Source organism: Giraffa tippelskirchi, chromosome 12, assembly GCF_054371585.1.
Source record: "Giraffa tippelskirchi isolate mGirTip1 chromosome 12, T2T-mGirTip1v1.2.pri, whole genome shotgun sequence".
NCBI classification, from domain to species: Eukaryota; Metazoa; Chordata; class Mammalia; order Artiodactyla; family Giraffidae; genus Giraffa; species Giraffa tippelskirchi.
Window position 1 is genome coordinate 103,736,314 of NC_137286.1, and position 14,517 is coordinate 103,750,830.

General features: G+C 46.7%; 1 protein-coding gene across 9 annotated transcripts in view; it reads right to left on the bottom strand.

The window, feature by feature from the left end:
* Positions 1 to 3,019: 3,019 nt before the first annotated feature.
* The window catches only part of WASF3 (WASP family member 3), a 73,767-nt gene continuing 62,269 nt past the window's right edge, over positions 3,020 to 14,517 (bottom strand). For 5 of the 9 annotated variants that reach the window (XM_081546669.1, XM_081546673.1, XM_081546670.1 and 2 more), the window contains 4 exons: positions 9,740 to 9,906; positions 8,671 to 8,934; positions 6,891 to 7,258; positions 3,020 to 6,093 (listed from right to left, as the gene is read on the bottom strand). In XM_081546669.1, the coding sequence (XP_081402795.1) occupies positions 5,936 to 6,093; positions 6,891 to 7,258; positions 8,671 to 8,934; positions 9,740 to 9,906 (957 nt within the window). In that variant the 3' untranslated portion in view covers positions 3,020 to 5,935. Of the gene's footprint in view, positions 6,094 to 6,890; positions 7,259 to 8,670; positions 8,935 to 9,739; positions 9,907 to 12,970; positions 13,147 to 14,517 lie in introns of all 9 variants that reach the window. The other 4 variants (XM_081546665.1, XM_081546667.1, XM_081546666.1 and 1 more) reach the window with 1 other exon arrangement.

Here is a 14,517-nt window from a genome sequence, read left to right on the forward strand (position 1 = left end):
GAAAGACACTAGAGAAAGCTGGTGCTTGAAAGGAGAGAAATTTGGTGCATTTCTTGTTTTTTAACTGCATTTTTTTTTTTTTTTTTGCATGAGGACAGGCTACATCCTATCAGGCAGGGCAACTAAATTTGAATAGAAACGCTGCAGGGAATTTCCTGGTGGCTCTCAATGCAGGGGGCCTGGTTTGATCCCTGGTCAGGGAACTATATCCCACAATGTGGCAACCAAGATCTGACAAAGCCAAATTTAAAAAAAGAAAAGAAAAGGAACCCTGCAGGCTTGCTGGCTCACTCCAAAGTCTGTTGGCTTAAAGAATAAGAAAACCAAATTCAGAGTGACCAGAGTTGAAAGTGAGGGGGGGGGATCCAAGAAAGGAGAGCTGGAGAGGGGGCCCAAACATTCTGTGTAAAACTGCACATCTGTGGTTGAGCCTGCAACCAGGCATGCACCAGGAAAACTCAAGGCAGCCTGGCTAAGCTGAAAGAACTGAAAAGATTTCTGCTGTTACCCATTGCAAGGGGAGTGGGGAAGCACTGGCAGTTTAATTCTAGCCATGTTAACTCTCTTTTTAAAAAATCAGCACTTTTCAGAGGGACATAACAGAATCCAGAGTCTCTAAGATGTGTTATTCACCAAGTTTATGATACAATCCAAAAATACTAGGCATCATGCACTCAATATCAATAGAGACTGATCCTGGAAATATCTCGATGTTGGGGATTAGCAGGCAAGGGTTTTTTAAGAGGTAGTGTAACTATGTACAAAGATATAAAGGAAAATGAGCTTTTAGTAAATGAACAAGTAGGAAATCTCAGGAGAGAAACTATTAAAAAAAAAAAAAAGGAACAGCAAATTCTAGAATGGAAAAAAAATGAATAAAAGATTAGATGAGTTTAAGAGCAAATTATAGATGACCAATAAAGACTCAGTGAAACTGAAGATGGATACATAAAAATTATCCAACCTGCAAAACAGAGAGAAAGAAACTTTTAAATTGAAACAGTCCCAAGCAACTGTGGGCCAACACTAAAAGGTCTAACATATGTAGACAGGCAGACCTCAGAAACACTGCAGGTTTGGCTTCACATCCCTTGCAAGATAGTGAGTCACATGAATTTTCTGTTTTCCCAGTGTTTATGAAAGTCATGTTTACACTTGCTGTAGTCTATTAAAGTGTACAATAGCATTATGTCCACCAAAACAATGTACTTACCTTAATTTAAAAATATTTTATTGCTAAAAAATGCCAGAATTACAACAGTAACAACAAAGATCACTGATCACAAATCACTGTAATGAATCATGAAAAAGTCTAAAATATTGCGAGAATTACCCAAGCGTGACACAGAACATGAAGTGAGCAAATGCTGCTGGAAAAATGGCACCAGCAGGAGTGTTTGAGGCAGGGGTGCCACAGAGCCTCAACTTGAAAAAAAAATGCATAATCTGTGAAGACCAATAAAGCAAAGCATAAAACAAGGTCTGCCTGTAACAGGGGTGCAAGAAGGTAAGTGTGGAAAGGGGCAGAAAATATACTTGAAAAAATAATGCCCAAATATTCCCCAAATTTCATGAAAGACATACATTTACAGATTCAAGATTGGTGAACCCCAAGCAGGATAAATACAAAGAAAATCCTAGCTAAGGATGTGACAGCATTTAATGTTGTCTCTTTTGATGAGATGCTCCCTAAGGGGCAGAGACTGGCCTGTTTCTGTCTCTAGCAAGTGGCCTGCAGACACCGATGGCTAACAATCCCCTCTGTCAGCTAGGCGTCCGGCACAGTTCTGTGTTTTACACGGGTTATTGCATTTACCTTCTTCTTAAGCCTTCAAACCTGTTGATGAAGACTCCCTTTCTGATGAAGCTCTGTAAATGACCATCAGTTAATAAATACCTGCGGATCCCTATGAAGTACCAGGCGCTGTTGCTTGACAAATAGGCTGTAACAGTAAATATGATGCCCCCCGCCTGCCCTGATGAGCCCCAGCTGCTGAGGACACATGTAAATAGAGTGGGAGCCAGGCATCTAGGGACAAGTGCTAACAAGGAGGAAATATGGAGTATCTGGCAAAATGCTTCATATTTTAAAAATTGCACACAGCTAACTTTTGGTAAGAAAGTAACTCGGAAATCCACCATCCATCCAATCACTCCACAAGTAGCTGCTTGGTGTGGAGGAGTTGGGGCTGTGCTGAGGCTCAGACACACAGATGACCGGGGTCCTCGCAGAGCACAGCGCGTGGACAGCCAGCTTGGAGCAGCGGCCGCAGGAGCCTGGATGCCAGCCTGTGCCCCCTAAGGTGGCTGCTCTTGCCCCCCTGACCTCAACTGCCACAACCCCCTGCAGTGCTGCGCCCATGTTCAGTGCAGGTCCATCAGAAACCTTCCCCGGCTAGCAGCTTAACTTTACTCCGTTCTCTCACACAGGAAACAGGGAGAATGCCCCCTTTCAAATGATCATTTTAAGGAGTAGACGGAAGCATCTCAGAAGCTATCAATGCTCCAGAATATTAGTCGCTACGATTGAGACTAGACGTGGTTAAGAGGCCAAAGTCTCCTGGGCAGGTTGCTTCCTGCTCCAGGAACAGCGTTTTCAAACTATACCAGTCCTTCCCCAAGTCACTCGCAGAACTAACCTCAACTCTTGTCTACACAAAAATTGTGCAGAAAGTTAAATGGCATCTGAGCAGTATCTTTTATTATCTAATAATGGAAAGTGAAAGTGAAGTCGCTCAGTCATGTCCGACTCTTTGCCACCCCATGGACCGCAGCCTACCAGGCTCCTCCATCCACGGAATTTTCCAGGCACAAGTACCCGAGTGGGTTGCCATTTCCTTCTCCAGGGGATCTTCCCAACCCAGGGATTGAACCCAGGTCTCCTGCATCGCAGTCAGACGCTTTACCATCTGAGCCACCAGGGAATAATGGAAAGGCTAATTAAAAGACCCACCAAGCCCCAATTTCTCCCCCCACCCCAAAGGTTAACCATACAACACTGCTATAGTAAGAAAAACTGTTTAGGGTTAAAAGTGTAATTTTATTTAGATGTTACTTGTACATAATCTATAATAAGATATACAAACAGATAAAAATTGTTTACCAGGAGGTTTTTTTTAATACCACTTTAAATTCAGTGTACAACAGCATTGGTAATACTGCAAGGTGACAGACTCTGGTTTAGAAAACAAAAATTACTTGCTACTCTGGCTGATACATTCCCATGAGTCTTCAATGGATGAAAATGTATCATGAATTTCAGCTGCAAATTATTACAAAACTTTCACAATCTAGCCACTTGGTGCTCAGAAAAGATTTTGACATTCTAAAAATTTACTGAAATGAATATGCTAATTCTTCAACAGTATACTTTTACTGAAGAAAAACATAAGTGACCGAATCTTATGGTTTTAGGGCTAAACAACAGAAAATTGACTACATCATATGCGTGCAGTTAATGGGTGGTTCTGAGTCTTCTTCTCATCCCTCTGCCTGATCCATGACATGAGAAAAAGTTTGTAAGAAATTAGACTAAACAAAAAAATAAAATAACCTTACAACATAGAGCTTACTTTAAAATGTAAAATCCATACATAGGAAGTATGCATTTAAATGGTTTTCTCCATTTGTCTCGTAAATACTTCTTGAAAATGAAAATGGACAGTTCAAAATAGTCACTTTTTCCTTTTCATGTGCTATCGTATTAGAAAAAGTCTGGATTTCATTTTTAAAATAAAGCAGTGCTGAGAAAAATACTGCAAAAAATAATCTAAAATGGATTTTAGTCCTTTTCCATTCTCTTAGAGGCTACATAACACATCAGGGCAAAAGTGTTTTCACTGGTTAGAACATCAAGTTGAAAATAACTTGTTGATTAAACTACAGGAAGACAACCAATACTTAACAGGCTCATGAATATGTATAAAGTGCCACTAATTTTACTGTGATAAGATATAAATAGAAGAAATCCTGACACGGATAGTAGCTTTATGCATTCTCTCCATCCTGAGGACAGAAGGGACATTACAAAAAAAAAACAAAGAAGATTTACCAAACAGGTTCTAGAAGGACACAGGTGCTTCCTTATCCAAAAGTAACACTAAAGACAAAATACTGTAAGAAAGACAAAATATGACCACAATTGGTAAAAGTCCCAAGAAAAATGCCAACACAGCTGGCCTCTGCACTGGAGAAAAAGAGAGAAATTGAAAGAGAGGAACTGAGGAGTTCATTAATAACTACTCAGAGGGACACAACATGGTGACGAGCTCCAACAAGCATGAGCCTCAACAGCTGGTTTTAGCTGAAAAGACTCAGACAACCTGGCCTGGGCCCTTGGAAACAAGGGTAATACAGATCTGAGGCTTTTCCGAGTTCCAACCTAGGTGACTCAAGGCCCGTCAGGCAGCCCTTACAGGATGACCATGACCTTCCACAGCCCATATGTGTCCCTCAGGGACATAGACGTGATGGTGGGAGCAGCAGCTTCCTGGGGAGAACTCAGTAACAACACCCCCCTCCCCACCCCCGGCAGTCGGGGTCCTGCTGACATCCTACCGTCCACCCACACAGCTCTGTTTTAGCCACAGATTCCTTGGTCACAACTGAGCGTCACTAGGACCCGAGTTTTCACGTGGCAGAGAAGTCAGAACTGCTGGGGGATAAAGTGTCTTTGTACATCCGTGAAGTTACATCTGAGATCAAAGCCTGGGGTGTTTTTTTCTTCCAAACAAACAGTTCACCTTCACCCAGCATTACAGAATCTAAGTTCTCATTCACGAGTTTCCTAGCAGTTTGTCTTGAACAGGAAGACCCGCTCGGGCTCACCTGTCACCACGTGGGAAGGGACAAGGAAGGGTCGACACTCCCCTGGGGTACCTGGTCAAGCGTGGTGTGCCGACGACCGAGTGGGAGAGGAACCCGTGTGTTTCGAGGGCTGGGTCCGCAACTGGCCACACCACCAGGGAAGGCAAAAAAGATGCGACAGTCTCCTCTCACCCAAATGAAGCTCTCAGAACTCAAGACCAGGTGGGGCCAGGTGCCACCTGGAGCCTTCTCTGTGGCTCCAAGGCCTCCACGTGAGCCCACCTGGGACATGGTTCCGGGAGAGAGGTTGTGAGAGCTCTGCTCCCAGGTCCGTGTGGGCTGGTTCCCCAGCTCCAGGGGCCGCTGAGGGTGCTGAGTGCACCCCTGTCCCCGACGACCCCAAAGGAAAAAGGACCGTTCTCCACTTTCCTTCCTACTGTGCTCTGGAAACTTCCTACAGAAACCACCAGGGAGCACTGACTCCATAGACGCCCGAGAGGGATCCTGCCTGAGAAGGGCCAAGATCACATTTCACAAGGTCAGCAGAGAAAATGAGGTTCTTCAACAGAGCCTCCAGATTCACAGAAGCCACTGGGCCATGACAATGCAAGCTCAGACAGCTGAGTCTCCTACTTGTCAAATCTTTCTCTCAAGAACCAACTTCTGAAACACATTTAAAAAAAAAAAAAAAAAGTGGAAAACAATATCAATTACTGATCGGAAGACACTGGTCTGTTGCACAGCTGTGAATCTCGCAGAGACCTGACAACAGGCAGCTTCACAAACACACAGCAAGTCTGCAGGATTTTCATGATCAAGGAGCGTGAACCCAAACGGCACTAAACGCGTTTGTGGCCGAGAGAAAGAAGCAAGAGGCTGTTTTCAGGACGATGCGATAGTTACAGCGTTATTTCCTCGTGTGCAGCACGGTTTGCTATGTTTAGTGGCACTTAAGTATTACACAGTAAATACTGAAAAAACCCAGAAGTTTTGGATGTGCAAAAGCAATCTCACATTATTGATACAAAAGTGGCTAAGCTACGGGATTATAATACCACTATCTGGGTGCTGGGACCACTGACATCGTCAACACGCCCCCTGGCCCGGCCCGGCCCACTGGGTGCCCGTCTCAGTCGGACCAGTCGTTCTCATCAAACTCCGAGTCGTCGTCCGAGTCGCTGTACTCGACGGCGATGCGCCGGGACAGGATGGTGGCCACATCGTTGCCCACCGGCTCGCGCTTGGCCTCCTGCTCCCGCTGTTCCTGCACCTTCTTCAGCTGAATCCCTAGAGACATGAGAGGCAGCTCAGAATGCAATCCCTCTGCTCGTTCCGATTAAACAGAGACGGACCAACAAGCCTATTAGACATTTTTGGCCTACTGATGCTAGAATAAAACGTTTTAGAAACTGGAGGGGAAATGCTTGGAAAATAGATGTTCCAGGACCAAGAAAAAAAATCAAATGTACAGAAGTTGTGACATTCCTTAAGTGATGTGTTGAAATGCAAGGTAGTCAGTTACGATTCCAGTGCACATGAGCTCCGAGAAAGAACATTCTAGAGCAGCACAGCCCAATCAGGTAGCCACCAGCCACCAGAGGCTGTTTCAAGGTTTCTGGTGGGCCCTGCACTGGGACAACTGTGCCAACACGAGTGTTTCCATCATGAAGACTGTATTCCTGGACAGCCTACAGCTCAATGGCACATCAAACTAAAAATACAAAAAGTCTAAGACAAATCCTAGATGTCTGAAAAACTAGATCACTGACAGGAGCTCATTTTCTTTTATTTATACTTTTGACTTTAGAGTAAGATGCAGTGAAAAAAAAGAAGATCCAGTTAACTGATGATCACTTTTATAATCTATTCCTAGTCATGTAAAGCTTTTCTGAATTCTCAGTGCTTTATCACCGTGTTTACTTGGCACTGAAAAAACACATCCACTGTTAAAAAAAAAAAAAAAAGAAAGAAAACCAAACGAGGCTCCTGTGACCCTCTCCTAAAGGCCATCTGGTGGAGGTTTGAGCTGCTGGAAGCCGAGGAGGCCATGGCTGGTGGGCCGCTGTCCTGGGACGGGCACTCACCCATCCGGATGGCAGCGAGTAGGTCGCTGCGGGCATCGCTGACCGGCGGCTGCGCTGCCTCCTGCCTCTTGGCCTCGGCCCCCGGGGGGGCGTGCATTGGAGAGGAGGAGAGCGAAGAGCCGGCACCTGGAGGGCCGGGCGGGGGCGGCGGGGGGCCCGGGGGCGGCGGGGCCGTGACCACAAGCCCACCAGAGGGAGGGTGGGGAGGGCCGACGTAGGCGGAGCCGGCGGAGGCCGGGAAGGGGGGCTGCAGGGGCATCTGGAGGGGGCAGACGAAAGCAGTTTGTGCGGAGGGGATCACGGGCGGGGGCGGGGGCGGCGGGGGTCCTGAGGGGCTGTAATACTCCGTGATCTGCGCCGGCAGCATCCTAGCGGAGACAGGAAGCAAGAGTCACTAGAGAGCAGTGGGCGGTCCCATCCTCGGAGGGTCTCCCCTACCTCGGAGACAGCCCCTCCCCACCCCCCCAGACACCACGGCACGCTGTCATGTGGAACACTGTAGGATGCAAACAGCCACGCTTTGGACCACAGGTCATCACAAGTCACTGTGATGGGATTCAAGATAGTCTGCTGACGTGCACCAAACTATAACCGCTGGAAAAGGTGACGTCTGTGGAGCGCTGGACAGCTGACTGCAGCACGAAGAAGGCAGGACAAGGCATCCTTATGCGTGGCATCTCAGAAAAGGGGCTCAGAAATCTGTCTTAGGAGGGTTCTGAGGCCAATCAGATTGGCAAATTCTGTATTTTTCATCCTGTCCCCATGGAAATTCCCCACAGCCCACAAAGCCCATCAGAATATCCAAAGCTTCGAAAACCCCTCCAGCTAAGAAACCTGCAGGGTTCTATTTAGCCGAGGGTTTTCCAAACCAACTGGACCACAAACCCTCTCTGCCTGACACTCGGAGCCTCAGAACACTCTGTGGGAACCCTGAGTTACAGAGAACCAATTGAAGGGACCGTCTAAGATCCTGCGGTTGGAGAGAAAACCTCTGGAGGCTGAGGGACCTACGTTTAGAGTACCACCCTCCCTGCCCCAGAGGGGAGAAAACCCTGTCCATGGAAACACATGTTTAACTTCCCTGGGCGCTGACTGGGAGGGACTAACTCTTGAAAGACAGCTTAAGCCAAAAAGACCGCTTACCAAAATACAGGCGGTGCTTAACTTAATAAGCCCTTAACATGAGGATCTTTTTTTAGGAGATGTTTGAACTTTTCCCAAATGACACAAAACAAGAGGACCTGGTGGCAGAATAATATTTGGGTACCCAGAGGTCAGGGTTACATACACCCAAGTCTAAGAAGTCCTGTGTTGCATATTATCGTTTTCTCCTTTGAAATTCGAATTCTATGGAGCATTTGGGACCCGCTCACAAAACTGGCACGTCGTCCTTTGTCAAGGCCCTGGTAATGTGTGTTCACGAACATAGACACAAACCTGAGGCTTATGTGTAATAAAAGGGGACTTGCGTGACCCTGCCTTTCCTAACACAGAGTTTCTCATAAGGGACAGTATCTGCACCCTGCATTCCTGGCTGCATCCTAGCCTCCACAGAGTTTGGCTCAGTGTTCAGTGTTAGTCGCTCAGTCATGTCCGACTGTTTGTGACCCCATGGACTGTAGCCCACCAGGCTCCTCTGTCTGTAGACATCTCCAGGCAAGAAAACTGGAATGGGTTGCCATTTCCTTCTCCAGTTTATTCAGTGACAATTCGTCATCACCCACCCCCAAGACCCCATGCAACGGCAAGCCCCAGAGCGAGCCCAGGATGGGGTATTTACCCGTAGTCGGCTGGGGCCATGGGTGCGGGGGCCTGGGGGCCCTCCGCGGCCTGCGGTGGGGGCGGCGGGGGCTGCTGGGGCCTGTTCAGGGCCAGGTGCCGGGCCGAGGCCGACGGGGGCCGGAACTCATGCTCGGGGGCCTGCGCTGCCGGCCCATGGGGTGGCGCGTCACCTGCTCCGTAGGAAGGGGTCCCGGGCTGCGGGTGCAGAGAGTGATTGGGGGTGGCCGGGTATGAGTAATCCGTGACATCCGATGCATGGGACCTGCGGGCCAGAGCCAGGGGTGGGAGAAAGTGGCGTCAGTTAAGAAGACTTCCCCCCCGCCACCAGGCATCAGCGTACATTTAAATCAGAACACGGCCAAGGCACAGAAATCACACGCTTATTCCCTGTACTATCGACAAGGTTGAGGCCCACAAGAGCTTCCAAGCACAATGCAATCATGATTTTAGCGGCAAAGCGCCAGGGTTACGTGGTTTCAGAGCCACAGCTGTGAAGTGCGTGGTCAGACAGACGGACAAGCAGCAGACAGCACAGCCCCCTTCACAGCATCGCAGCGGACCCGTTTGTAAGACAGGAGCCTCCAAGACAGGCTGCGGAACTTGAAAACGGCATCCAAGGTGGAAGATTTCAGTGGCGATTAAACTGACAGCGTATAACTAGACCTTAACAAACAGCAGATGAATCGGAAAAAAAAAATGAATGGTAAGAACAGAGAAAGAAGTCAAGAATGCAGTGAGTGGTAGTTTTCTTGAACAGGAGAAATGTATTTATGGCCAAAAGAGAGAGAAGGAACACGGTGCTGCAGGCAGAAGCCCTCCTGCTGTCTCCAAGGCTCACAGGAGAGAAACTCTGAAAGGATGTACACATCTCCGTGTTAGTTGGCAGAGTTCAGAAGGATGCTGGGACCCTGGGGGTACCGCTGGGGGCGGGGAGGGCTGGGCAGCGCTGCAGGGCGTTAGTCACCCGGGTTATGGGATGTGTGGTCAGTACAGGGCAGGGCATCCTCTCGTGACGCCGAAGCAGGGGGCCGCGGGGGCTGGGACCCGGAGCAAGCAGAACCACAAACCCGGCGGGCGTCCTGTGCTCTGCCGCGCCCCCCGCCTGCTGCAGCTTCCTCGCGTCACTCATGAACTCAATGCCCATCTTCCTTCTCTCCCATTCTTCTCTTCTGGTCCTGACTTTTCTCACACTTATTTGCTGGCTTCTGTTGGGATTCAGCTTGTGTCTCTCTCTCTGAAGGAAAGAGGCAAACACACATCGGATCTTTGGAATTCAGACAGCAGCTTCCCTGGGGTATCATTGTGTAGACAAGTTCTCTAAGTGGCAAAAGACTACTTTTTTTTTTTCCTTTTTTCTTCCCTAATTGCAGTCTAAACATAACTTGTAACTCACTTCCTTTTTCCCTAACTGCAGTGTGAACTGTACATTACGGTGTGCATATGACTGTCTTTTGAACTATGCCAACTGCTGGCAAGGGAGTTAAAAATATTTTCAGTGGGGGAAGAATCTGACCTGTTTTTAGTTTTAGTGTATTTTAAAAATGTAAATACCTGAAACTCTGGATTCCCCGATGATGGGGGCATGGCCCCGTGTGGACATAGCCGGGGTTTAACTTTCTAATGGAAACAAACTTATCTACAGGCTACGGAGTGCTTCTGATGGGGCGAGGAGCCGAGGCTGGAAATATCCTGGCACAATTCAGAGCTCTGTTCTGTAAGGTTCGGGGTGATACAGGGCCGAATGGAGGCAATGGAGGACAAAACTGGGTGGAGGACAGAAGTGAGTAGGGCATGCCCAATGTCGGGAATTAGAGCAGGAGAGCCTGGCGGGCAGGGCTCTATGACGGTGGTGGGGTGGAGTGGAGAGGGGGCTGACTGGTCACTCGAGGTGTCACCGCCCCTGTTCAGGGGACACCGGCGGGCTGGACGAGAGGTGAGGAGGAGGGTGACCGCTGAGCAAAAAGGACCCCCCAATAGCAAGGCAGAATCAGCTCCAGGAGACATGGCACCCGTGTGGGCCAGGGCGGGTGGTCCTAAAGCTGCAGGGGCACCAGGAGTTATCTGTTAGGGGAAAGAGAATGTGGAGGAGTGAAGAAAAGATGGGACAGGAGGAAGTGTCAGCAGTGGAGACTCAGTGGGAGAAGCAAATGAAGCCCTTGGGGTTCTGCGGGAGGGCAGGGTCGAGTGGCTGCGTAACAGGGTCAGGTGGCTGCAACACACAGAACAGGGCGAGGAAGGGGGAAGGACAGGGGCCAGGAGGCACCCTGCTCCCTGATCGATGGGGGGAGCCGGGGACAAGCATTTCATCAAGGCTCATCCTAAATGTACGCTTAGAATCAAACCATTCCTGATGATCTACAAAGAAAGTGAAAACTTATCATTAATTTGTGTGATGAGCTGAAAATGTATTACTTACAAGAACAAATTATATACGTACCATCAAACTTAATGCTCAAATTTCCCTCAGTTACCCTCCATACATCCATTAAAAACCGTGTTTCTAAATAACACTTAAAACAGGAATGTGTGAAAGTTGCTCAGTTGTGTTTGACTGTTTGCAATCCCATGGACTATAGCTGACCAGGCTCTTCTGTCCATGGGGATTCTCCAGGCAAGAATACTGGAGTGGGTAGCCATTCCCTTCTCCAGGGGCTCTTCCCAACCCAGGGATTGGCCCAGGTCTCCCACATTGCAGGCGATTCTTTATTCTCTGAGCCACCAGAGAAGCCCAGGAATATGAGACATTATAAAATCAAAAGGTAAATAACACAGGGCAGACTTCAATTTCATTAAGTAAAAAATACACACATGTACAGAAAAAAGACCCAAAAAAGAAATACACTAAAATGCAAAAACAGTGGTTTCTCTGGTAATAGGATTATGAATACTTTAATTTTTTCCAAATATAAAAATTTAATCTTATTTTATAATAAGAAAACCGTTACACTTTCATAAAATAAAAAATATCCAAAATAATTTAAGGGCTATAATCCATCAATTTTATACCCAGCATGGCAGAGTCTAATCTCAGATTCCAGAATGAATATTGATTAATTCAACTGAGAGATTTTTAAAAAGTCATTTTTCCATCTGTACCTATGGAAAGAGTTATGTATGTAATATTACAAAGTATACGTTTTGCACGAATAAACAGTCCCAGCTTAGTTGGAGAAAAAAGAACAGCAGATACGACACCCTGGGAGCTGTCAAGTTCAAGCACTTCTCACCCAAAGATCTATGAGCAGAAGTGTATCTTCAGTCTTACTTTCTACAGAGATAAACTGACACAAAGGCTAAAACTTGAGGCTACAGCTCAATTAAAGCTCCAGGAAATGTCAGATCATTACCTGATAACAGCTTGTACAGAAAAATCTAGACCCTGCCTCAGGCAGGGACCTGCAGCCCTTGTGGGATAAGTGTATTTATGGGAACTATACCCACCGAGCATTAAGCATCTTCTGTACAGCAGTCTGAGCTAAACACAGAGGTTAATACACATTTCTTAAAACACAGATTTAATGCAAGGTCCAGGTTACTGCTGATGTAAGAATCCTCTATTCACGTTTTTAAATGCCGATGGAAGAGCCCACCTTTACAGAAACAGAAATACGAAATTAACTGTAAATTACAATTACTGGTCAGTTCTTCCTGTCCAGTGAAGCCCTTTCGGGATAAATGCTGCTTAGTGACCATATCTTTCACATCTGCAAGAAAACAGTTTTATTGAATTGCTAACAATTTTTAAAAATAAATTCCTAAGAGAATTCTCCTCCTGCAATTAGAATACATAAGATTAGTGAACTGAAGGGGGAAAAAAAAAACTTTGTTCATCCCTTTTGGAAAGGTTATTAAAAAGAACAATGAAGTTATTCCTTGATCACATCAATCACTATCTACCAATCGTTTCAGATACCAAGCGGCAAAGGAAAAGCAAAATTCTAAGCAAAAGAGGCAGAGAAAGAATGAAATGATTATCAAAATGAAAATGCCAGTCACGGGCAGGTACTAAGCCCAAAATCAGAATCGAGGTAAAAACAGTACATCTAGATTAATGGAATGATTAAGTGAAGTCACAGATGGAAAATGATGCAAAGTAACCCAACATCAAACAAAACTAAAGTATTATTTCAAACTCAAAACATATACAACGCTCATCTTTAAGGAAAGTTTGGAAACACACTGTGGACCACGTAAACACAAAGCTGTGCTACGTTTCCACTTACAGGGAAGCCAGGCCCCACTCACCCTCACAATGCATGCACGCATGCGTGCGCGCGCGCGCGCACACACACACACACCTAGTGTCTGGGGACAAGGATCCTTCAGAAGACGCTCCGTGGTGTGCGCTCTGTGATAACCTGGTGTCGGGTCTAAGCTCTTTGTCATACGCCATCATATTCCATTCTTGGCGCCTGTTTCTGGCTTTTCTAACCTTTTTCACCTCCCGGGTTGTGCCATCTATACGCTTTTGCTCCTGACGTCCGAGGAGGAAGGCAAGCATGCCGAGACAGAGGGAAGGAAAAGAGCAGGTTAGTGCGGTAGCCACGGCAGCGGTGAGCCTGGGGTGCAGACAGGGCGGGCCCCTTTCCATCACTCCCCGGTCGAGAACCTCCTAACACCCTCGCCCAACTCAGACCCAACCAAGAGAACAGACACTGATTTAACACCAACATGTAAAAGTTACTACGTTGCAGTTTCAAGAGTTGCTTACCATTCTTTTTTTGTCAAGAATTCTCACTTCACTAAGATGTAGCTTCTTTTCAGTATAGATACATCTAGACCTATTTTATACACATGAAATACCTGCCTGCTCCATACAGAGACATTGTTTCCCACCCTTATACTGCTCTGACTTGTTAATGTATAATTATCTGTCACAAAATAATTTTAAGTGTTCAGTTTCAAAAGGATTACTTCAGAATATTTGAGTGAACCCTGCAACTAGCTTGTACAATTACAACTGGCGTGTATTGTCTGAATGCTTTTAAAACCAAGAGAAAGAAAAGGAGGGAGAGTTCTCTGGATTCCAACATACCTCCTGCTTGAGAGTCACTGTCTTTGACTAATTAATAGCTATCACCCTCACTTTTAAGAGGTGAATGCTGACATGGGTAGGGACATGAGTGGTGGTATCTGCCACTCTGTTTACAATGGCTTAGCCTCCAATCTACCCATCAACGCATGACCAACACACATACATACACACACACACACAAGCCGACTATGGCATAACGTTGACCTTGATACATCTGCACCCGGCTACACTGCCTACATGAAGACCCCAAGGCTGTCCCCAGCTACTTTTTACCCCAGGATGATTTCAGCTGCTGCTACTTAGAATGCTCCTCCATCCTGAAGCCCCCCGACCCCCAGGCACACACTCACTCCGCTCAAGCAGCCTCTTCTATCTGACCCTGCATCTCAGGGACAGGCCTCCTCCACTCTCTGCGTCCTCCCTGCACGGTCACCTCGCCTCCTGCTGCCACCTCTCCCAAAGCCGCCCATTCCCTCACTTTGCAGCTCTGCAACTTTAGCCTGACACCAACGTCGTTATTTGCGGGACTTAAAAAAATGTTTTTACACCAGCAAACGAAAGAAATTTCAAGTTCAGAGACAACGGATGTCTTTTCCCCAAATTTTCTAAACTAAGTCTTCCTTCAGATGGGCTTGTCTGTTCCAAATAAGAGTGTGACTTCTAGGGTTCCTAGAATCCTGGGAAATGAAGGCTACCTTGCCTCGTTTTCTGTTCCTATAAAAAGCAGATTTTGTATTAAAAATTTCAAATTTCTTTCCCTCTTTATGAGTTCCAGAGGATGGCATGACTTTTTTTAATGTTTGTTTCCCC